The 26,270-nt window shown below is 37.8% G+C and overlaps 1 protein-coding gene across 1 annotated transcript in view; it reads left to right on the top strand.

Annotated features, from left to right (window-relative positions):
- Positions 1-26,270, top strand: part of LOC108273705 (cadherin-12) — a 147,424-nt gene that overhangs the window by 115,337 nt on the left and 5,817 nt on the right. Inside the window, exons 7-10 of the mRNA XM_017483119.3 lie at positions 9,347-9,600; positions 14,763-14,899; positions 19,002-19,123; positions 22,073-22,190. Of these exons, the coding sequence (XP_017338608.2) occupies positions 9,347-9,600; positions 14,763-14,899; positions 19,002-19,123; positions 22,073-22,190 (631 nt within the window). The remainder of the gene's footprint in view (positions 1-9,346; positions 9,601-14,762; positions 14,900-19,001; positions 19,124-22,072; positions 22,191-26,270) is intronic.

Below are 26,270 nucleotides of genomic sequence, written 5' to 3'. Positions count from 1 at the left end.
AATGAAGAAGTTCGCAGGGCAACAAACTGAACAAAAGCAAAATAGTCTATTATATTTTGCCCAACCTTTAAAAACCTCTCAAACTCTAATTTCACTTTTCAAAGCCAGGTGTGGGCAAATAACCCTCTTAAACTAATGGCCATCATTTGATCTCTCTCCATGTCACAGCCACTGTGAGCCATTCCATTCCTCTATTAAAAATGTCATTAATTTCCTGCTTGAACTGTAAATCTCTATAGAACATGTTAACTGCTAACAGCTCACCTGGTCTTGATGAGTTACAGCCTTTAGTGCATAGGAGATGATTGAACAACGTCATGATGGGCACCCCATCAAGCACCCCAAGAAACAGTTGTGACAGCTAGAGGCATAATTAAAAAAGAGGAAATTAGGTGGTATGAATCACATGTCACTGGTTATGTTGTTCTGTTAGGATCTATAGTGCTATTTTTTGTATAATGCTAATTTCCAGAATTATTTCAGGAGTGAACCATGCCACCTATAGTTAAGTTTTGGGAGCTGCCTGTTGGACAAATGTTTGCCAGCAGTAACACATTTTTCTATAAACAAACCCACAAGCTTGAAGCAGAAAATGCAAAAAGCCTGAACAAACAGCAACAAAATAAGAAAACTAGGTATGCATTTATACTTCGTTCACAGCAACAAGAGGCTATTAGTTTGTTTTTCAGGTGTAAGTGATTTGTGCTTTTAAAAGTGAGGACAAAGGAAGCAGACTGATATTTATGCAAAGCAATGAGACAACGTGTGAGATTACATTCTGATATTTGACTCTGAATATGTAAAAAAAAAAAAAAAAAAAAAGCAGGGAGTGTAAGTGCAAAATGTAATATCAGGGCATAGTTTTTGAAATGAGATATTTCAAGTCTCAAAGTGATAAAACCTTGAACAGTAAAAATGTGCCTGTGCATGTTTTGGCATATGTGACAGTGTATGTGTAATTACACATTTGACTACTCATGTAGCTAATTCACTATTTAACACATTTTTTGAAAGCACAATTGTGTATTTAGCTCTATTTAGTACAACGGTTGCTATAATAGAGTAGCATCATATACACTACAGCTTCAGACAAGAAACAACACCATAATTTAACCCCTTATTAAAATCAGTGTATTAGATGCACTGCTGAGCCAAGGATGACAGACTCTATGCTTATGTAAACCCTTCTGTGTAGAGGAATGAACATACTATTCACTTCCTTAAAACAAAGTACTGTACAATAGAAGATATTTTTGCATAACAGTAGGCTTCAGCAAAGAAAATCATTTAATGTTGGGCTTCTTTGTTCGTCCTATTTTACTCCCCAATCAGTCATGGTTATTTCCTATAGCATGCAGTGGGATGGAACAATATATTTTAAGATAAAAGCAATTCTATAATTAATCTAAAAAAATGCAAAATGCAGCAGTCCTTTAGTCTGTCCAGCTGTCTCACCTCCTCATATGTACACTCTGCTTAAACAGATAAGGCTCCAAAGCTTCAACAATCTTACGGCCATCAGCACCACCAGCTGAGCCAAGTCTCTGCCATACTGTAACTCGTTGAATAACAGCATTGCAATCTGGATATTTGATTCCAGTGTTTGCTGTCTCCACTACTTCTACATTAGATTTCTCATAAATATGACATTGAACGACACTGTAAATTGGTGATTGAGGAAAGAAGTGCTTTTGGTTTTGGGTACAACAGTGAAACCTAACTGTTTTCCCTTATGTTTCCTTTCATCCTATTGTTTCCTATTTTTATGTTTGTCACTGCAAGTTCCCCCGTGATGCCAGAGTAGCATACAACTGCAAAATTGTCATGGGAATAATGAAAATGCCCTACCAACCAACAAATTAGCACAAAAAGCACAAAGCTCATCACAGATATTACACTATAACCATGTTTAATGTCTTTCAGTGTAGAGTTTTTCTTGAATTATTATTTATTATTGCACATTATTACATTTTAATAAATGATACTTCACCAGTTAAACAATGAAAAGCAGACACTTGGTTGATGCTTCAAAGTCTAAGAACTGCTTCACTATGAGCATGAGCTTTCCAACTATTGTCTTGGATATTATATATATATAATATGTGATATAGCAGACACGTATATGCATATGCTGCCCACATGCAGTACTGCAACAAAGGTGCCAGTGATGCCCTGGGAACCTCCATAGGAAGCTGAGTGTGCTTCCACTTACGGCAGCCTTGTGCTTGTTTTTAATCCATTTGTTCATTCACTCTAGAGAGAAAGTAATAAAAAAGAAACCAAAAGAAAAAATAGAAAAACCGAAATGCATCTGAGCTATTGTAATAGTGCACTCAATGCAAACAAATCCAGGCTGTATTAAAAATGCAGCATCCGTTTTTTGGTTTCCAAAAGAGGAAAACATCAGGGAGAAGCAGATGGGTCTCCACAATGTGAGCAGTCTTGTAAAGTAAACAGCAAATGAACCAGGAGCTACACCCCAAGAAAAGACTAATAGACATGCTTTGGCAAGTAGATGACAAAAACAAGTTTTCACTGAACCCCATACCATTACCATTTTATTAATAACACATGCAGTGACTAAAGATGCATTATTACAAGATGAAGTGTTCTATCTGATAAACAGATGCTGCTGTAGACACTGACCATAAATGAATGAAATTTCTGAACAGCAACAGTTAGAGCTCCTTCAGAAAATTAACTCAGTTATGTTATTTATCACTGCTGTAACAGATGCAATTAATTCCAAATAGAGCACAGTGTGTCTGCTATATACAGTATATAATTTTTTTGACACTGACATTCAGTATTAGGGAAGAGGCCAACACAATTGTAGGACGCTTATTTGTGACTTATTCATTATGCCTATATTCAAGTAGCTCACTTGACTCTGTCCCAGAACTCATTCACTTTTGTTGGAAATATATTTGCGAAAAATAGTTTTCAGAGTTCCTTCTGTTTGTAAGACTGTGAGAAACCACTGGTATGGCCTGTGATACAACTGTAATGCCTGTTATAGTAACATCTTTCTTCAGAGAGTCTAAGACTGTTAAGAGTAGCACAATTTGGCAGTGTGAGACAGAAATGACACACACACTAATTCCTATACTCAGAATTGCAACTGAGTTCCTAAAAATGTTATCCTTTAAAAGAAATTATAGAATTATGATTAAATGATAGTAACCATATCCCATACCATAGTAATCATAAAACATCTTTAAATTGGTGATTGCTCTGTATGCACTTATCTGCAATTGCATAATGCATATCCAATGATCTACTGTAACTACGTAAATCTTTAAAATTTCTAAGCTACCCTAAAAGCTATAATACACACACAAAATAACTTACAATGGTTTGACATTGACGTTACATTTAACATTGAAGTAAATCATTGTTGAGGTACATTTGTACATACTCTCCTCTATATACTCTATTTATACTTGATGGTTTGAGTGGGCAAAAAATCTCCAAGGATCACAGCTGGAGAACTGCAGAAGATATTTGCTTCTTGGGGTCAGAAAACTACAATCCGATGTCACCTACATCACCACAAGTTGTTTGGAAGGGTTTCAAGAAAAAAGCTTCTACTCTCCTCCAAAAACAAACTCAAGCACCTACAGTTTGCCAGACACTACTAGACCTTCAAATGGGATTGGGTTCTATGGGCAGATGGTGGCTTTGGCACACACAGAGAGGTAGCCATATGGAAAAGTACATCATGCCCACAGTTAAATATGGTGGTGGCTCTTTAATGTTTTGTGGCAGTTTATCTGCTAGAGGACCAGGACAATTTGTTAGGATACATGGCATCATGGACTCTATCAAATATCAACAGATATTAAATGTAAACCTGACTGCCTCTGCCAAAAAGCTTAAAATGGGCCGTGGTTGGATCTTCCAGCAGGACAATGATCCAAAACATACATCAAAATCAACACAAACCTGGTTTACTGACCACAGAATCAAGGTCCTGACATGGCCATCCCAGTCCCCTGACTTGAAACACATAGAAAACCTATGGGGTGAACTGAAGAGGAGAGTCCACCAGCATGGACCTCAAAATTTGAAGGATCCGGAGAGATTCTGTATAGAGGAATGCTCTCAGAGCCTTGTCATGTATTCTCCAACCTCATCAGGTATTATAAGAGACAACTCGGAACTGTTACCTTGGCAAAGGGAGGTAGTACAAAGTATTGACTAAAAGGGTGCCATTAATTGTTGCATACCTATATGTAACAAATATTTTTCTTTAAAAAAATAAATTATATATGTTTTCTTTGCAATTGTTTGATATCCATGAGAGCAAAGTATTTTTGTCCAGTATCAAAACATTTTTCACAGCCTTCTTTGCTCATATTTACCAAGGGTGCCAATATTGGAGGAGGGCACTGTAGTTATATATTCAGTAGAACAAGTTATTATTATTATATTATTATTAACATCTAATTATATATTACTCAATAAACACCCATAAGCACTATAATAGGGAATAGCAGTCCATACAACTGATGTCAAAATATTCTGAAATTATGTAGACTATTTTTCAGGTAGATGGGGAGTACAAATTTATCTATACAAAAACACTCATGTAGTGCACTGAATGAAAGAGCAGGATACTCTGAAATTTAGTAGATTTACACAGTGGGTTGTTGATGGAATTAAATGATCCATATTGACAGCCTGGGGACTGCAGTTCTGATAGGATTAAAGTCTTTAAACTGATATACTGTGCCGTTTATCATAAAGTTTGTGATAATCTCATATTTGTGTCAGTAGGCAGGACCAAAAGATCACTTATTTTGCAATAAGCACATATGTACCTATGCAAAGATGATTCTTTGATTAAGGCCTTAGATGCACACTTATTAAATTTCCACAGCTGTGGTTGATGGGATGGGTTAAGATCTGTTCAATTTCTTTGCTGGCTTCTACACCAGGTGCAAAGAGAGATTCTACACCGGGTGCAAAGAGAGATCACATTATCATATCAAAGACATTTTGAGCGTGAAGTCCTGAATTCAAAGTGTTTCGCTTTGTTAAAGTTTGTGCAGTCTCTCTCTCTCTCTCGCTCTCTCGCTCTCTCGCTCTCTCGCTCTCTCTCACACACACTCTCTACATACATACATACATACATAAGGTGTGAAAGGACTATGAATGAATAAATTAATCAATCATTTAGTGTAATGTCATTCACTACTTGTATTATGCCTAGTATATACAGTGTGTGAGACACCGGAAATGTGGGATTGCAAAAGATTATTTATTTGACATGTCTGCATAACCTTGATGAGACTACAATTTATCTAATTATTTATGTTGGCAATGACATACAGATGAAAAAAAAAAAAAAAAAAAAAACGTAAAAATACATTGTAATCTTCTTGAAAATAATTATACAAGTTTAAAAATAGACTTTCAGTGCTAGATATGTACATATGTAAGGAGGCACAGTGCAAAACACATCTTGTACTTGCAGTGCAACTAAAATCAACATGCAATTTACTAATGCTATAGATGCCAACTGCCTACTAAATACACTGTGCGTGGAGCTCAAATTGTTATTTAAAAGCTGAAATTATCAACTTCAGCACTGTTAAAAAGCCTGGTACTAAAGAGAAAAACAAAGTTTAATAAGGAAGATAATGTGCTAATGATTAAGTTATTATTACATAAAGATTCTCATGCCAGTACAGGTAAACACACTGTGGATGGCATACTAATTGGTTCTAATGAAATAATGTACAGAATATAAAGGTTATTTTGTATGAAAAATATTGCACTTAAACTGAATTTTATTTGTCCTGTTGTTTACTGTGGCTTTGATAAAAGTCAGACCTTTTTTAATGTGTTGAATTTATTTGTTAAAAGGTGTACTGTATGTATATATATATATATATATATATATATATATATATATATATATATATATATATATATATATATATATATATATATATAATTATTATTATTATATATATATTAATATATTATATGAATGACAAAATTACACACAAACCTAGCCACTGCCAATTGTCCATTGATCTAAATATGTAATTAGCTGTACTTTCCATTTTCACACCTTTTTTTGAGTTGACTTCCTCCAAAATGCATATGTATAAAGGGGGGAGAAGTGCACTGTGTGTGTTGCTTAAATTGCAAGTTAAGACTTGTATGCCATGTTTGTCCATAACACAGGCGTTTTGAACAAAATGCAGCGTCCTTTACTATTTACATATCTCTCTACAAAAAAGTTAACTAGGTAATAGATGTGATGTGGGAAGTGCACTTGCTGAAAGGGCACTTGACACTCTTGCATTAGTAGCCCCTCACAACCCTCAGTAACTCAAGAGATTCTTCTGTCATTTAATCAGCTTTCACGTCTACTGCTGAAAACTGGACATAAGCAGAATAGAGGATCTTCGTACCTGCCTTCCCACCATCATCCCCACAGCATATTGTTTTCCCAATTGCTCCTTAAGGCACCCCACCACCATCCATCCATCCATCCATCCATCCTCTACCGCTTACTCCTTTTTCAGGGTCATGGGGAACCTGGAGCCTATCCCAGGTAGCATTGGGCACAAGGCGAGGGAACACCCTGGACAGGGTGCCAATCTATCGCAGGGCACCCCGTCACCAATCCAGAAAAATGTCCTTATGGCTTATTGGAATCTAATTCAGTAATGAGGGAATATTCATTCTGGACTGCCATATCATTATAGTCAGAACATACTGATTGAGCAGTTTTTAGCACACTGCCAAGGAGGCATGACGAATAATGTGATATTGCATCATGCTCCAAATTTTAAAAGTGGAGAAGCCAGTGTACATTACATTGTAACAGTTCCAACTGTAGTTTTTACTTTGAAAATATGATTATCAGCACATTCCCAGATAATTCTCTGCTTTCAGTTTCAATGATAAGGCACATTCCTCTCTGTTAGGGGGTAAAGTTGTTCATAAACTTTAAATGGAGTCCGTGAAACTCATTCTAAACTTTACATTTCAATGACAAAGCGCACACACACACGCATACACACACACACACACACACACACACACACACACACACACACACACACACACACGTTGCTTCAGCCAAAATAAAAGTCTGAGCAAGTTTTTATCTTATCTCCGCAACACCTTTTGTTGACATGTGGCTGATCCTCATATATGTGAGATCCAAAATTTTGACATCACATAGAAAATCTGGATTTTTTTTTTTTTTTTAATTTAGAAAAAGAGAAAGTTATAGCATTTTTTAAATATTTAAAACAAAGAGTGAAAGTGTTCAAAATCTTGAATATTTAATATACAAGATTCCGCACTATTTCTAGGTCCCTATTAAAATGTATGCAAGTTTGTGATATTGACCATGTTAACTGCTTTGCACAAAATGTCAAGCTTTCCTTTTTTTATCCATTCCATTAAACGACACTTTCAGACGACACTGCAGTGGATTTAATATATCATGAATAATCACATTTGAGCTGGCATGGACTCCAACAGTTTGTAAAACCTTACAAACTGTTGGAGTCTAAGCCAGCTCAAATGTGTTGTCATTGTAGTGAAAGGGGGAAACGTTAAATACTAAGAAACTCTGAGATTCAAATATAACTCAGGTTACTGCGGATAATATCATTTAATTTAATCACCAAATTATAAAAAAAAAAATAAATACATTTTTAAATAAGCAAAATAGAAGCATTTTCACTAGTGGTGTCTGGCCGTTGTACATAACTGTGTGTGTGTGTGTGTGTGTGTGTGTGTGGGTGGGGGTGGGTTGGTGGGTTCTTCTTTGAACTTTGTGATAATTGCTGGGGGATTTCTCAAACATGTCTGTTCCCCACCAAAGAAGGTTCACAGAAACGGAGAAATTGATGTCAAGAAATCCTATATTCTCAGGATGACCTTTGTAATCACAAATTCGCATGTTTCTACTTGTAGCCAAAGATATGAACCTATCCTCCAGATGTCCAAGGGTCATTATCTTTTTTGTTTCCTAAACAAGTTCTTATTCTATCAACTAAAGTCATATTGGTTTTATTTAAGATACAATTTCAGATGCAAAACAATGGATTATTTTACCCTGTTAACACTGATGAACATTGATTAATTGTTGTGAAATATTTGATAACAAGACAATAAGACAATCCTTTTCAAAAGTGTAAATAGGAATAGTTTCTATAAAATTTTTGGTCAGTGCAGTTGCTTTAACCTCACTGGTCATTAACAACTTGGGTGATTTTTAAGTGCGCTTATTTTTGGTGAATCTAATTGGGAACGTAATTAGCAACATTAGATTGTGAATAACGAAAGAATGATAGAAATCTGAAATTAATAAAATAAGAACTAAAAATAACAACAGCAGCAAAAAAAATACAAAGGGATGGTTAGCACAGGCCACAAAAGCACTTTCAGTGCAGCTGAAATGAACAGTTGATTATATTTTTCAATTTACAACTGCTGTAGCTCATCATGCTAACTAAATGTGTGAAGTGAATTGGTGCTGATGTGAAGTGGTAAAAATGATCACCCATAAAGCTGTTGAAAGGACTGGGACTAAAGTGGAAATGCAAGATCAGACACAAAGATAATGTGTTAATAAATAAAATAAATTAGGTTTTCATTATATAACAACTCTCCAGACAGAACACGTAGACAGTGTGGAAGGCATTTAAATGGCTAACATGTCATTTAAATACTAAGTGGTTTTAATGAAATGACAGTTCTTTACAGAATATGGAGGGTATGTCATATAAAATTGTTAATTATATGCATTCCTTTTTTTCTTGTGGTCGACTGCAGTTTCCATAGCATTTTAATAATTGGCAACAAAAGTCCAGTTTAATGTGTTGAATTTATTTGTTTGCTGTGAGGAAGTTGATGATTGTATTCCTGATGTATGTGCTGTGACCAGGATTGCCAGATCTGATTGACAAACAGCTCAATTGACAAGCAGTATTAAAAGACATACTTTTCTTAAATATTTTCATCAAGTTCCTAAAATGATCTTGCATTGTTAAATATTTTGGTGTGAATTAAAATTCACTATGAAAATAAATGGAAGGAAATGAAAATAAAATACAGTATGCTGGCAGTTTAAATGTAGCTAATTTCTGACACACACATGGCAAAACTGCCTATAATGCTTCAAGCAACACACTTAGCACAAATTTGCATGGTCAGTGTGTACCATGAAATCTGTGGCTTGAAACAATAATTAGAACATAGATATGTACTTTATACATTGATTAAACAAAGAAGGAGCAAAGACTCTCCAGCATGAGTTATATGAGTTATATGCTAGCGCATTTGTTACTTTGTTTCCTTCTCTCCACAGCCTCTGGACTATGAGACAAAGAAGGCCTATACTTTTACAGTGGAGGCATCAAACTCACACTTAGATCCACGGTTTCACAGTTTTGGTCCATTTAAAGACACAGCAACTGTCAAGATTAATGTTCTGGATGTGGATGAGCCTCCTGTCTTCAGTAAACCATCCTACACAATGGATGTTTATGAGGACACACCAGCAGGCACCATTATTGGAGCAGTGACCGCTCAGGATTTGGATGCAGGAAGTAGCCTGGTCAGGTGTGTATCTGGAAACCCACATACAGTAGCTGCCAGAACATCTTTAGTGTGCTTGGCACAAATTCTTGAACTGTCCTGAAGAGATCAACACCGTTCTTCCAAAAGATATTCCCTTAAGTTGGTATTTTGATGGCGAGCACTGTTTATTATGTCACTCCATAATTTCCCAAAGTTGTTCAATTGAGTTGAGATCTGGTGACTAGGTAGGCCATAGCATATGATTTAAATCATTTTCATCCTCATTAATTAAATCAGTGGGCCCTTATGCCCTGTGAATGAAGACACTGCTATATTGGAAGAGACCACACCCATCTGAATGGAAATGGTTCATTGCAGATAAAGGTGATCAGTCAGAAGAACTTTGTATTGATTTGTAGTGACTCTTCCCGCTAATGGGACAAGTAGATCCAAACCATGCCAGGAAAATTACCTAATAGCAAAACATAAACATAGCTAACGGTTTTTCATTTAATTTATCACTCATCTGTATTTCTTTGTAGGTCACTACACTGCTCTTTTTTCTGCACTCTAGGTTAAAAGAATTTTTTTTTGCTCCCTTTATTCGTGACCACAGTATAAGTGCTATATGATGGCTCTAATGTTCTGATGGCCAAACAAACATCTCCTGAACCAGGAGTTGCCTCACCATATACATTTACTTTTTTCCATGTTGAATTATTTAGAAACCATTGGCATTGTTCTCTGGTGCTGCACTCACTCACCACTAGACAATGGCACTGAATGCACCCCTGTGTATGGAGCAGCTTTTAAAGTTATGCCTTAGAACTTTATACAGGAAGCATATTGCCTGAAAGAGGAAAATAGCAAAAGTATCCTTTGCTAACTTCAACACTCTTCAACCCTTTTCTATTTCAGCTAGGAATTTTGAACAAAATTGAACATATAGTCTCCTCTGAAACTATTGGAATGACTGTAGACTGAAGGCATTTGGGGTTCAGATCAAAACATGAATTTGAGAAGAGAGTTTAGAATTTCAGTTTATATTTCCTAGTATTTGTATGTAGATGTGTTAAATGACATAAACCATAGCACATTTTGTATCAGACTACCCAATTTGTAGGTGAGCAAAAATATTGGAACATGTGACTGACAGGTGTTTATTGTTACCCAGGTGTGTCCTGTTAGATTGATTGTATAAACAATAAATATCTCTAAACAGCTACTGTTGGTTTTACCCTTCAGTATCACCTGTGAAGACTGCATTTGTTATTAAAAAGCATAAGCAAGCATGAAGATCAGAGAGCTGTATATGGGAGAAAAGCAAGCCATTTTGAAGCTAAGAAAAGATGGAAGGTCAATCAGAGGCATTGCTTAAACATTGGGCATAGCCAATACAACAATTTGTCCTGAAAAATAAAGAAACCACCAGTGTACTGAGCAACAGACAACGAATGGGTTTGCCAAGGAAAACAACAATAGCTGATGACAGAAACATTGTGAGAGCTGTGAAGAAAAACCCCACAAGTGAAGACTGAAGTGAGAAACCCCCAGAAACAAAGAACAACTGAAAGTGGCTGCAGTAAAAGCCTGGAATAAAACACCATAATAGAAGTAGCCAACAATTTGGTGATGTTAATGAGTTGCAGGATTGATGTTATTGCAAGCAAGGGATATGCTACCAAATATTAAGTGTTATTTACTTTAATTTACTTGAAGACTTTTCTATTCCTATACTTTTACTCACTTAAAAATTGGGTGATCTGATATGTAATATGTTATGTTTTATGCTGATTAACACACTCTAGATGTAAAAACCAGTAAATAAAAGTTGAAATTTTAAACTCTCGTCTCATATGTATCTCATACACAAATGTCATCTGTGTACAGCACAAACAAATGAATTGGCCTTGCCGTTCCAATCGGTTCAGACGGGACTGTATTCATAGGAAAGACTTTCTAATTTTAATGCAGATTATGTTCTCTATGAAGATCTCCATCTCATGAGGATCATGTGCATCATGTACATCATGTACACATTTCAAATATGTATATTTATGTGTGTGTGTGTGTGTGTGTGTATATATATATATATATATATATATATATATATATATATATATATATATATATATATATATATATACCACTATACAGACATGCTTCATGTTTTGAGAAAACTTTATAAACAACTCATAACTTATTGTTCCCCATTAACTGGATATGTTATCAGCAAGCAAAATGTTGTGTTTCACTTCTATGCTAATGATATACAATTATGGATGTTAGTTTGGACAGATTCAGCAGTGCAGCTATGCAAAATAGACATCTCTGATAAATACATGAAAGCTTGGATAAATTAAAACTTTCTTCTGAATTCTGGTAAATCAGAAGTTCTTAATATATCCACATTAATGTTGCTGATTAAATTTTAGAGCTTGGTTACCTATTCTGTTAAAGTAAAAGCTACAGTTTAGACTTTCATTTAAATGTTTTATCTGCCATTTGATTCCAATTTAAATTTCATTCAGTCATAGAATCACTGTTAGATACCCTTTGATATAGATGAAAGCCACATATCAAGGTTGTCACAAGGGTTCGTAACATTCCTCAATGGCACACCTTGCCAGATGTTAATAGACAGCACTCATGAATATAAAGTACTTTACTGAGACTGATAATCACTAGAAAAGTTGATATTGCTCTCAAATCTCTCATTATTCTGATACGTCTCTCTATTGAGGTTGATAATTACAAAGTGCAATAATTGTACTCTAGTGAGGACGAAATTACCAAGAGGCTTAATATTGTATTCTTTTGACAATAAGGATCACTTTAACTGACCACTGAGCACATGGGCTGTGATGAAACAACATTCAATCTGTCAAATCTGGAGAAGGTAGACACTAAACTCCAAGTCACTACAAAATGTCCACAAGAGACAGTCCTTAGTGCCATGCTGGAGTTAACCATTACTCATAATGATTGCCATTTAATGATAGAAGGAGCCTCCCGAGCTGTGTTCCAGTATGTTTTGCAAACACTTCATTTACCCAGTAGGCTAACCTAAGTTTAGATAATGGAGCCCACTTATGGTGCTTCCAAAAGTATGCAAAAAGCTGGTCAGTAACATGTTAACTAACAATTAAGTCCACATAATGATTGAGACCCCTCACTGTACAAATTCTGGCCTGAGCACATTGATTGATTTGATTCTGCACCATCAATCCCACCATCAAATCCCAGCACCACCAAGCTGCTACTGCAAAGCCCTTATCTGCTCAGTTGTATTAATAAAATAAAAATGTAAGTCGCTCTGGATAAATGCATCTGCCGTATGCCATAAATGTAAATGTAATCAATATGCTTGCTACAGTGTGACATTTGAACTCTGGTACATAGTGTATGCAAATAAACAAAAGCCACTTTATACCTACTTTATATCTTCCATTGGTTTCTATAGCAGTCTGCTCAAACTACTTTGCACCAAATGTAGATCCTACTGTGGGATCACTGTTTTGCAGGTGTAGTCAAAGAAAGAGTGGCTGTCCAGTATGTTGAAGTCACCTCCCGACAGATTTTATGTCTAGGTTTCATTTATACATTTATACTCTGACGTCAAGACTCATTTTCCCACCCTCCATCAAGGTTTTGTTTATACCTTCCTCCAGCCTGGGAAAGCATCTTTTACAATTCTCTGCATCGCAGTGAAAAAACATGCCATGGACCAATACCTCAGGATGCTTGCGTGCAACTAAATTTCTCCCAAATTTCTCTGTCTGGGGATTAATAAAGTGTTATCTTATCTTATCTTATCTTATCTTATCTTATCTTATCTTATCTTGTCTTATCTTGTCTTATCCTATATCTTAGATAGTGACACCTATATTTCTAATAAGATTAAGAATAACATTCAGCTGACATTGAAAACAGTACATAGCTCAACATAGCTAATTTCATTACTGGAGTTGCAAATAATAACATTCTAGTCACACAGCACACATGCTGCTATATGCCAAACATCAAATTATGCCATATGTCCTGTCCTTGACAAGAACATCAAAAAGTAAAATATTAGAACTTCCATCACCTGCATCAGCACACTCTACGTTGTGGTGCAGATTTAACAATAACAAGATTAGCATAAAAGTCCATGGATTAGAACACTTAGCATCATAAAACCACTTAATGGACAATAATAGGAAAGAGGACGAGTGTCATGTAAAGTGTATCTTTTATAGGCTACACACATGAATTGATAACTTTTTCCTAGTCCAGTAGGAAAACTCCACTAAAAGTGAAGGAAACTACCATAGTGGTTTCAGAATGCAAGGAAATAGAACTGGAGCTTGTTGCCTATTCATTTAAGCAATATCCCATGAGCAAGAAGAGAGGTTATACTAAATATTGGCATGGCTGTGATTCGGCCATAGGGACAAGGCTGCCGGCTGAGTGCTGCAGATTTGCCAATATTCACTATAACAGTATGATTGACAGTGCTATATTGCTTTTATACAGCAGTTTTTTAAATAAGAAATTCATATCAAGTACAGTAAGTGACATTTCGGACAGAATATGGACAAATAATTAGTTCATTTTTGCTCCACGAATGTAAATAGAACCTAAAGAAGCCACACCCACAGATAGCCTGTCACCTAGATGAGTAGCTAGCTAACAATGATATATAAGTTCTCGTTAAGAGTGCATCTGGTGAAATAGACTTTCCTTTTTCCTTTTCATCTTCATCTTACAACCTTTCATAGTTTTATATTTAAGTCTAAAGTTATACAGTACATTCATGAAAAATGTATTGTTTGCCATGTCCACTGAAGATGTCACTAACTTTACTGTATTAACAGTTTCAGTGGGACTGTTGATAGAATTGGAATTTTACATGATGAACACAGACAAGCGTAGTGATGCAAACAGTGAAACATCCTAGTGAGGTTATACTATATACTGTAAGCACTCTTGGAATGCTGCTTGTCCAAATTAGTGGTACTGTTATGCAAATTACTATGTAACATAATATTGCATCTCTCAGTCATAATCTTTTGGTAAACTTCATGGATTAACTGTCTTTTTTAATGGTCAAGCTGGAAATTATGGTGAAACATTACAGAACATTTATGTTTCTCAATAATGTGAATCCTACAGAACCCACAAGCTTTTTAGTAATTTAAGATTTTATTCTATCCCTATAGGTATTCTATTGACTGGAAAAGTGACCTAGATAGCTTCTTTGACATTGACCCTGTAATAGGTACCATCTCCACTAACAAGCTTCTGGACAGGGAGAGCAGAGTCCAACACAACCTTTCTGTTGTGGCAACCAAAGTTAGTAAGTATGCTTCAAATTTTCCTAAATGGTCTTAAAAAGTAATTAATGATGAGCTGAAATATTATGTCTCCCCTGAATGGTTTTCATTGTTCAAGTGTCTGTCTACTTGCTTTGACCTTATAGGTTTAACAACAGACTCATTTCCTTTCTACGATCATCAGCCATTAGATGATTAAAGCTTTTTATTTTCCAATTTAATTAGTTATGCAAGGCAATATCTCCAAGACAGTCCTCCCAGACAGCAATAAATTGTTAACTACAAAACAATTTTAACACCTTGTTTCATGTTTAGAAATTACAGTGTTAATTTGAGAAGCTGAGATGTTGTTTTAAGGCTAACAACATTATATACATTTTTAAAAATGCCATTTTACCAATTATGGATTTGTAAAGTAAGTCCTCTACCACTTTACTGACATCCACTCTTCAAGACCTCTCAGAAGACATGGAAGACCTCCCTCTCGAAGCTCATGGTACTCAATCAAAATTACAAATGCTGCACTCCACATTCATTAACCAGAAATAGTCTAGTGAGTTCATTAAAAGTTAAGGTCTTATCACCATGGTAACAAGCATTGCTAACTGTCTCTCATGCGCATGCTGCTGATATGCTAATTACAGTTTGCTAATGCTAATTTGTAGAGTTGTTGGGAGACGAAGTAAGTCTGTAAAACTTTGGTTCTCTGTTGCAGTGAGACTTGTTCCTTCAGTGTTGGAAGCTCACATTTATTAATATGCATTTCATTCTTCTATCAATCTGTAGCAGACACTGATAGTGGGAGACTGAATGTTCCATAATTAAATTGTAATCCCAGGCCTCAAAGGAATTACCACCAAATGAGCAAAACTTTACATCATCTTTACAAACTCCCAAAATGTACATTGATTTATTTATAATAATAATAATAATAATAATAATAATAATAATAATAGCAACAACAACAACAATAATAATAATAATAATAATAATAATAATAATAATAATTATTATTATTATTATTATTATTATTATTATTATTATTATTACTATTATCATGACATTTGTTAGAGTTATAGTTTCAATATCACAAACTTCAGTGTTGTCCCTACACATGAAGAGTCCCCCCCCCCCCCCCCCTCTCTCTATTGCTCTCTATCTCTTTCCTTCTCTCTCCCCCCCTGAGCCAGGTGCAGTCCCAGATGTTGTAGAATTAGGGGATATGAAATCAGAAATAATAATGCTGACAGTATTATATGAGTAGATGAGTCAGCACTGTGTCCTAAAATAGTGTACTTGTTGCTGGTAATGAGAACTATGCTCTTGAGATCTTCTTTCTGTTAATGCAGCAAACGTGTGGGCATTTGGCTGCATTACATTAATTAGAGGCTAGTCGGCTTGTGAATTTTTTTTTCTCCTGTAAAATGGGGCATGATCTCTAATATCACATTAGCACCAACATTTTGAAAATCTATTCCTACTCCAATCTATTTTCTTATATAGTGTAATTCTTAAAAAATCTCAGCTGGACTGCAGCTCCAATGATAATGTGCAATGTTGTACATGTGTAGATGTATTTCTTAAGAACACTGCACCATCTAGTGGATAAAGAAATATAAATAAATTCAGTGTCAAAATAAAGTGCAGTGGTCTATTTGAAATCTAACTTGGCACATGTTTTTATCAAAAATAATGTTCTTCATATCATTCATTTTGTTCATGTTTGTCACAGAGTAAAAACTTACTAGAGTAAAATCAAATCAAATTGAATTTAAACTCACATATCACAGTTAGATAGTGTGTTACATGGTGACAAATGCCATCAGAGCATGCTGCAAAACCTCTGCTCTTATTGTGGCATGTGTTCTTTGTTTGCATTCAGTCTTCTCTCCGCCTCCTAATTTTTCATTAATATGTCTCCCAGTTGTTTCTTGATTGTGTGAACCTGTTCTTTGTACTGTTGCAAACTCTCACCTATTGTATTTGTGCATTTCTAAAGCCTGTCTTCTAGTCTTTTATAGATCCCTGTTATGGACTATAACAGTGATTCTTGGATCACAAATGCAATGACAAGTTTATGCACTTGCATCATGCCTCTATGTTACAGATAGATAGCAAGTCCTACACACAAAAAAATAAATAAAAATAAGACAGTCCATATGCAGTCAAACATCAAACAAGATAAATATTTTTGCATAATTAGCTAGTGCATAATTATGATTATTATTTTCCCCCCAAAATAAATTTCTTGATATTTTGCTTAAACACATAGCCATCAGTGAATGGTTATACATCCACTGTAAATGAAAAACTGGTGACAAACTGCACCAATAACCTTTTATGTTGACAGCCTTTGTCTGGATCTCTGGCAGGTTCCTGGCAGTATGCTGACATTCAGCTTCACACCAGACACCACAGGCCATAGCTCTATTTAGTTAGAAGACAGAGAAGACATTTCAGTTGACAGGCTTATCATTTCACAAAGCTGGACTTAAAATAACAATTTTGTGTAGTTAAATTCAGTGTAAAATTTCAGTCAAATAAGCCAAACAGGAAACCTTTGAAAGGTTTCCCATTATAACTTAGTTTAGTTTGAATGGCATGGCTCCAAACTTTGGCGGCTCTGACACAAAGAAGCTACGTCTACACAACCCCTAACACACCCATAAGCATGCACGTGAACATGTACATGTACACGTGCACACACACACACACACACACACACACACACACACACACACACACACACACACACTTCTTCACATCTCTATATTGCAAGGAAGATTGCTTTTCTCCATCAAGGTCAGCCAAAGGTCTTGGTTGTATATGGGACCCCAGCGGGGATGTGTATAGATCTATTTTCCTCTAAGCCATCCCAAGCTCATCACCACAAGCTCATATCACGGATCAAATCTATAAAAGTTCATTCCACACTGATGCCCCCACTGCACTGCACACACTGAATTCAAACAGCATCATGGCTGTAAGTAATCAGATTTAACACTGTAAGTCTGGTGAGTTCACTTTAACCTGGATTTACATGTGCTTGCCATGTTTTCACTTTTGTGACATTATTGCCTGCAGTCAACCTTTTAAAGATTCATTTTTTATGTGTTGCGATTAGCACGTTCGCCTCACACCTCAGGGGTCCGGGGTTCGATTCCCGCTGGGGCCATGTGTGTGTGTGGAGTTTGCATGTTCTCCCCGTGCTGCAGGGGTTTCCTCCGGGTACTCTGGTTTCCTCCCCCAGTCCAAAGACATGCATGGTAGGCTGATTGGCGTGTCTAAAAGTGTATGGTGTGTGAGTGTGTATGTGATTGTGCCCTGTGATGGACTGGCACCCTGTCCAGGGTGTACCCCGCCTTGGGCTCCAGGGCTCCAGGTTCCCCCGCGACCCTGAAGAAGGAGTAAGCGGTAGAAGATGGATGGATGGATGGATAAATGTCCTGGCAATTTAAGAATTAACTCGGTCTGTCCAGTTATATAGGTGTATATGTGGCTGGATTTTATTTTATTCATGTCAATTCCATGTTAACCTGGCAGTGGAGGCATCCCAATTGATGCCATTGCTATTGAGTTCTACTTGTTACAGAATCCATAATCACCAAAATCTTAAGGTGTTTTAATGGTTTCCTATTTCTCTCGCAAGTTACAGTATACAGTATAAATACAGTGTAAATACTGTGTAAGCCTCTATTGACCTTTTCTTAATATGACCACATGATGTCAGTATTATACAGCTGATGAATTCCTTTCCAGCCTTGGAAAACCATTTTCATTACACCAAGACTGTATGGTGTTTTAATGTGTTGTGTATCTTTTAATTGATTATACATTTATTATAATTTAAAATTATAATCCTCAATTCTTAAAGATCCTGGAGATTTTCATTATTTCTCTTCTTTAAAAAAACATTATATAGAGCTTGAAAACAGAGTGCTGCATTTATTTAAGCGTTAAGCAATCATACTTTATATAATAATACTTTGAGTAGAGTAGAAATATAATTTGTGCAGGACATATAAAGAAAAAGCTCAAAATTATCAGCACAATGTCTAAAGCACAGTGTTTGCATGCTTTTTCTCCTTTTTATTTATTTATTTGTTTATGTATTTATTTTTACAGATAACCCCATCCTAACCAGCAAAGTGGCAGTCACAATTCATGTGTTAGATGTTAATGAGTTCCCTCCAGAGTTGGCTATACCTTACGAGACCTATGTGTGTGAAGGTGCCAAAGTGGGACAGGTGAGTGTATAGCAATATGTGGATAATTTTTTATTTCTCTGAAACACGCACACACAAAAAAAACTTCAAAAATAGAAAAGAAAGAGGGCACAATGAGGTGTTGTAAGAAGATGCAAGTCAAAGAACAATTCTGGACTAATGAGCCATTTAAGATGATTTATGACACACTTTGCACACCACCGCATTCATTAAAATCGCAGGGCAGTTGTGTGTGTGTGTGTGTGTGTGTGTGTGTGTGTGTGTGTGTGTGTGTGTGTCAGAGCTATAGTAGGAGACAAACAATGTAGCTATGATTGATGCCAGGTATTATTCTGTGTGTATGTTAATTTGTGCAACTAGCTACTCAAAGATAAGGGGAAAAACATTTAGACTAATGGTATAATGAGAACAATGCAATCAAAACAAACACTTTGCATGAGTGACTTTTATATTTAGGATATGAAAGTGCATAAACATTTATGAAGGTCTAACTATGACTTTTTTCACATTTGGTGACTCTGGTGAGGGATTAGCTCTAGCTGGTTGGATTTCTGGGTATTTGACAAATTTGTGTAGTGCGCTGTGATGAAGTGATCAGGTCGTATAGCAGCATGGGCTGACGGATGTTTGTGATGGGCTGGTCACGTGTGGCTAAGTGATGCATTAGCTCAGACCTAACCGCTTTGTTCAACATGCACCTGCAGTGTTCACAGCAGAGATGCAGCAGGTGCATGTAACAGCAGGGCAGTATGGTGCTGGAGCAGGCATGAGCAGTAGAGTATAAAAATGAGATATGTGTTGCTACTGCATGAGGCAGATTATGATCACTCAGGGAGTCAGGTATGAGTAGTCAGTCCTGTGGATATTTTGGCCAATCATTCAGAAATGAAAACACACACAGTGCTTACCTGGCTACAGACACAAAGAGTGACAATAAAACACCCTCAGATGAAGTAGCTTCAGTTATACTCAGTGATACCCATTTATTGTGAATATATACACACCAAGCTCCTGATCTCAATACCTATACTTTCGGGAAGTAACAAATATGAAAACATTTCAGATTTATCAGATACTATGTTCTAAATGAACATAAAAAACAGGGACTGGAGGTGTGCATCAGGACTAGCGTTGCGTGGGATGCCAACAAGAAAAGTTCCATAAGTGGGCACGAGCGAGCAGTCAGATATGAAGCTTCCGGGACAAATATTAACATGAACATGCTCACTCATTCGATATTTATTCACTCATTTGTATTGTGTCAGAGATTTCCCCTTGCACTGACCACTGGCGCAAGCAGCACACTCAACATCCCGCAGCTTGACAGTGTGTGCTTCCAGGTTGTCAAACTGTGTTTACTTTTGATACATGTGTTTATTTTGGTTTCTGTCCTGTCTCCGGCCCTCTTATGTCATTGGTTCTTTCCTAATGTTGCAGCTATTTTGTGTTATGCCCTTTGATTTTGATTTTGTATATTTAAACCCCCATGTGTCTTTGTCCTGGGCGAAGTATTGTTTCTGTGTTTGGGCACCAGTACTCTACCGAGCTGTTCTGCCCTTTTTCTCTCATTTAATGGTTTTGATCCAGTTTTCGGTCTGATTTGTAATTCTCCTTAAAACCCTGTATTGCCTGTTTGCTGATCAACTGACTCTTGCCTGATTGCTGTTTACAATAGTGCCCATACCCAATCCCTATTTACATGATAAACTGCCTGATCAGGGTGCTTTAAATTACGTTAGTAGTGTGGGTATATTTTGGGAAATAGAACCAACTAAATACATATATCATGTGCAGGTACAAAGAAACTGACATTCTCCTGTCGAATTTCTGGTGCCATCCAGAACTTATGAGGCCATTAATAATGGCAAGCCATCCTGCACCCGAGGCATCACAGCAATCCTAAACAATGATACTGCCACCCACCATGCTTCACAGTTAGGATGAGGTTCTCATGTTGGAATGCAGTGGTTGGTTTTTACCAGATATAATGCTTTTCATTTTAAACAAAAAGTTACATTTTGGATAGGCTTCTGGCTTTTTCACTTGGTCTTGAGCAAACTTCAGAATGGCAGCAGTGTTCTTTTTGGAGAGTAGTGGCTTCCTCCTTGCTACAGTATCCTGCTATGCGCACCATGCTTGTTCAGTGTTTGCCTGATGGTGAACATTGACATTGATCAGTGCAAGAGTCTTTAGGTCATTAGATGTTACTACTGAGGTCTTTGTGACTTCCGTAATATTATTCACCACTCCCTTTGTAGTGATTTTTGCTGGATGACCACTACTTAGGAGAGTAACCATGGTGCTCAATTCCCTACATTTGTATATCATGAAATGGTGTAGGCCAAACTCTTTAGAAATTGTTTTGGCAACCTTTTCCAGCCTGTGAGCATTGATAACTCTTTTTATGAAGTCCTCATGAATCTCCTTTAATCGAGGCATTGCATATTTCCATAAACTTGTGTGGTGAAGACCAGACATTGTGATGAAGCCCCAAGTTTAAACTCATGCCTGAGTGCCTTCATCTTGTGTATTTGTATTTGTATGTGTATACTATTTGTATGCTTAGTATATCTATTTATAGTTTTTCCTAAAAAAAAAATATTTTAGGGAAAAAGTTTGATTAAAAAAATGGTCCATCTTGTTCACCTTCATTGAACCCTTGACTGTATTTCATATGTTCTTACCTGACCCTATTGATGCTGATGAACTTCTGGTCTGGGCTACAAAAAATTCAGCCCTATGCTTGCTTCTTTATAATATTCTGTGTATTTTTGTTATGACAATTAGTAGTGCTGTTGCATTTGGTTTCACAAAAGTCCAAAATAATCTGCTTCAACATATCAACTGAAGTTGAGTGCCAAAAATTTAAATTTATATTAATGATGCATCACAGTAAATATTTTTTGAGAAATGTACTGTACAGCCACACTATAATTGATCTACTTTCAATAAATTGTCCTTTATCCATAGGTGATTCAGATCTTCAGTGCAAAAGATAACGATATTCCTATGACAGAACACAATTTCTCCTTCAAATCATCACAGGAAGAGATGAAGATCAAGAATTTCACTATCAAAGATTTTGGAAGTGAGTTTCTCTCTCTCACACACGATCAGTCATGATACTATCCTTCCGATGTCTCCGTTCATGTCTGCATTAAATACATTAAACTGATAAAAAAATGTTTGAATATGTGTAAATAAATTGTTTTTATAGCTGTAAAGTTTTCCACGTTGTCAATGAAGAACAAAATTATGTTGATGTGTTTTAAAATGAGAAAGGTAATTTTGCAAGTGTAGATGATATTTCTGTCAAGAAACCATCTTCATCCCAGTTGAGGCTGCTGTCTTGTAAAAACAGCCTCTTACATTTTCATGATTACACCTCTGGCAAACCCGGCAGCTGATACACTCCTCTAGCACCAAGGCCAGCTTCATTATGCATCAACCTGCAAGCTGTTACAGCCCTTATAAAACATTACAGTTGAACATTCCTACAGGTGTTGATGAGGTAAAAATAACAGGGTAGTCACAGTAAGTAATTCTGTGATTCAGCTGTACAGAATAATCATCAACAATCAAGTGTAGTGTCTGAAATGTAAGGTCGCACTCTTCATGTGTAAAAAGGAAAATGCGTTGTATTTCCAATTTTTGTATTTCCAAATTTCTACTTTGCAAGAAAACGTCTGGGTTATGCATGAAACCCTGTTTCCTGAGAAGTGAATGAGACATTGCATGCGCTTCACGCTGTGGGAAGCACCCTTGCATGTGAGCGGTATCTAAATTCTATGTGAACTAAATGCCTATTTATAAGCCTGTGAACCGTGTCCTCAGCTGCTATTACCTAAAGTGGTGGTGCAATTCACAGGCATGTCCCAGTATTACAAAGCTATGGAACATCTCAATCCCTTCTCAGGGAACAGGGTTACATGCGTAACCCAGACGTTCCCTTTCAAAGGGAACTCAACTATACATGAGCTTCATGCTGTGGGAATGAGAATACCCACTCCGTCATACTAAGGGCATGGCTTGTTAAAAAGATCCAAGCCTGAGGGTCACTGCAAGACACTCAAGCCCGGGATGTAATGTCCAAACTGTAATATTGAATAAATGTGTGCAGAGTAGACCACCACCATAGCACACAAATCTTGTAAGGGTACCGGTTTGGATAAAGCCTTCAAGGAGGCAATCCCCCTTGTGAAATGAGCCCTTATGCCCAGAGGCGTAGTGAGACCATGCACCTCATAAGTAATAGAGATTGTTTCCACTACCTAATTAGAGATGTACAGCATCACCTCTACTGTCGCCGCCAAAGCAGACCAGCAACTGCTCTGACTTATGCCACTGGCCGGAGCAGTGGACGTAAGTACAGAGAGCCCTTACCTTAATTTAGGTGCAATTTCTCTTGTTCCGGTATAAATAATGGAGGAGGGCGGAAAGCCTGAAACACTACCGTCTGGGCAGCAGATGTAGCACTTTAGTAATATAATCTGGCCTAGGATTTAAGAAGGCATTGGCTAATCCAGAGGCAAAATCAAGACAGGAAGGGGCCACAGAGAAAGCTTGTAGATCTCCTACTCGCTTGAAAGATGTCAGGGTCAGCAGAAGAGCTACCTTTAGTTTCAGAACCTTCTCTGAGGCTGACTCTAAGGGCTCAAATGGGGCACGTGCAGACTTTTGAGGACCACAGACATGTCCCAGGAAAGTATGTGTGGTCTGCAAATGGGCCTCAGCCACCTGACCCAATGCATAAACCTTGATGTTAGAGAATGTTGCCCCACTGAAACTCCATCAATAAGAATGTGGCTGGCCAAAATGGTGGCCACGTAGACCCTGATTGTAAACGGAGCCAACCGTGCTGAGAAATGTCCTTGTAAGGACTCTAGGACTGTAGCTATTGTGCAGTTTACTGGGTCTAGCTGACGTTCCTCACACCATAAGACAAAAAGTCACCAATTGATCGCATTCAATTTTGTCATGGATGGTGCTCTAGCGTTCAACATGGTCTCTACAACCTCAGTTGAGAGACCAGAATCTATGAGCTGGTGAACCTCAGGGGCCAGACCCACAGTTTCCATAGTTCTGGCCGAGGGAGATAAATGAACCCTTTGGCTTGAGACAGTAGATCCCAGCGAACGGGAATATCCCAGGGAGTGCCATCCTGCAGGGATATTATCTCTGAGAACCATATTCGAGCTGGCCAATAAGGGTCTACTAGCAGCAGGCATAGACAGTCTTGGCATACTCTTGCAAGAACGTGTGTGGAAGCACAGCAATCAGGGGAAAAGTGTTCAGACATGACTTCAGCCATGTGTGCCCCATGGCGTCCAGCCACAATGATGCGGGAGGAGTGAGGGTGAACCACAGTGGGCAATGTGTTGTCTCCTCGGAGGTGAACACATCCACTTCCGCTTTGCTGAACCTCCACGATATGGACTCCACCACTTGTGCATGGAGCCCCCGATCCCTGGGCCTCAGCCCCTGCCTCGACAGGATGTCTGCCTCCACATTCTGGTTACCCGGAATGTACATTGCACTCACTGACCAAAACTTTCCTTCTGCCCAGAGAAGAATTTGTTCTGCCTGCCTGAACAGGGAGCTTGACATACCCCTCCCTGGTGGTTGACATATGAGACCACCACTGTGATGTCTGTCACAACTAATACATAGTGACCTCTCATTTGAGAAAGAAAGAATTTCAGTGCTAGAAATACGGCCCACATTTCTAGGCAATTTATATGCCACTCCAGATGAAGGCCGCTCCAACAGATGAAGGTGCGCCCTAGCCCATGAGGGAAGTAACTGTCATTACCTTCTTGTGATAAGGAGAAGCCCTGAGATTGTGACCAAAGGCTAGAAACCGGGGACACCTCCAAATTTTCAGAGCACGTAAGCAGTGCCGCTTGACACTGATTGATCTCAGGCTACTTTTCAGCCACCACTGAAACAGTCTCATGTGCAATAGGCCCAATGGGGTGACGTTGGCTGCTGCTGCCATAAGCCCCAACAGCCTCTCAAAGAGACTGGAGGGGATGTACAGACCCAGCTTTATCTTGCTCAATGTTGATAGGATTGATCCTGCACATGTTGGGGATAGAAACGCCCTCATCAAAGTAGAATCCCATATAACCCGTAAAAAAATTTGTCCTCTACACTGGCGAAAATATACTTTTCTTGGGGTTCAACCTGACCCTCAAGCTCCTCATGTGGGTGAGAACAACACCCTGATGTTGAATTGCCAGTTCCCTGGATCGTGCTAGAATTAACCAGTCATCCAGGTAGTTTTGTTCACTGATGCCCTGGAGTCACAAAGGAGCCAGAGTGGCATCCATGCACTTTGTGCTGGTGCAAGAGGATAAAGCTAGACTGAAGGGAAGAACCCGATATTGGTACGTGTTGCCTTCAAATACAAACTTCAGGAACTTCCTGCGACTGGGCAATATTTCTATGTGGAAACATGTGTCTTTTAGATCTATTGTCACAATCCAGTCCTCAAACTGAATCTGTGGAACAATAGGTTTGAGCATCAGCATCTTGAACTTGTATGTCTGAAGAGTATGGTTCATATTGTAAAATTGGCTGAATACTCCCATCTTTTTTGTGTACTAGGAAAGATCACTTGTAAAAACCTCCCTCCCACAGGGAACAGAGTACATGTTCTATAGCCCTTTTGTCCAAGAGTGATCTTACTTCCTACGCTAACATTGGGCTCTGCTCTGTGCTGACTATTGTGGTAAATGGCACACTTATATAGCGCTTTCGCTGTGGTGAGCTGCTCTCTGTTTTTGCTGCAATGACTCCCGCTTCTGGCTCCTCAGAGGGTGGGTTGGCTTTCCATAGGAGTCGGGCAGCAAGTTCCAAAATCCAGCTGAGTGCCGGACTCGGAAGACATAGCAAGAGATAAAGCAGCACTTGTCTAAGTCTCCTCTTCCAGATCCTTACCGGATGCCCAGGTCTGTGAGGCTCCGAAACCCAATTCCCTTTGGCCGAAAAGAGAGCAAGCCATGAGCTGAGCTGCCTAATTGTGAAGTGCTCACAATTCACGCAGTCAGCCCCCTCAAGGGCTGCTGTGGCATGTTCCATCCCCAGACACTTCACACAGAAAGTGTGTCCATGCCCACATAATTAAATGAGAGCAAGATGCGACACACTTCCTGAATTCTCTCTC

The sequence above is a fragment of the Ictalurus punctatus genome, chromosome 13, assembly GCF_001660625.3.
Source record: "Ictalurus punctatus breed USDA103 chromosome 13, Coco_2.0, whole genome shotgun sequence".
Classification (NCBI taxonomy): Eukaryota; Metazoa; Chordata; class Actinopteri; order Siluriformes; family Ictaluridae; genus Ictalurus; species Ictalurus punctatus.
This window is presented reverse-complemented; position numbering and strand designations above follow the sequence as displayed.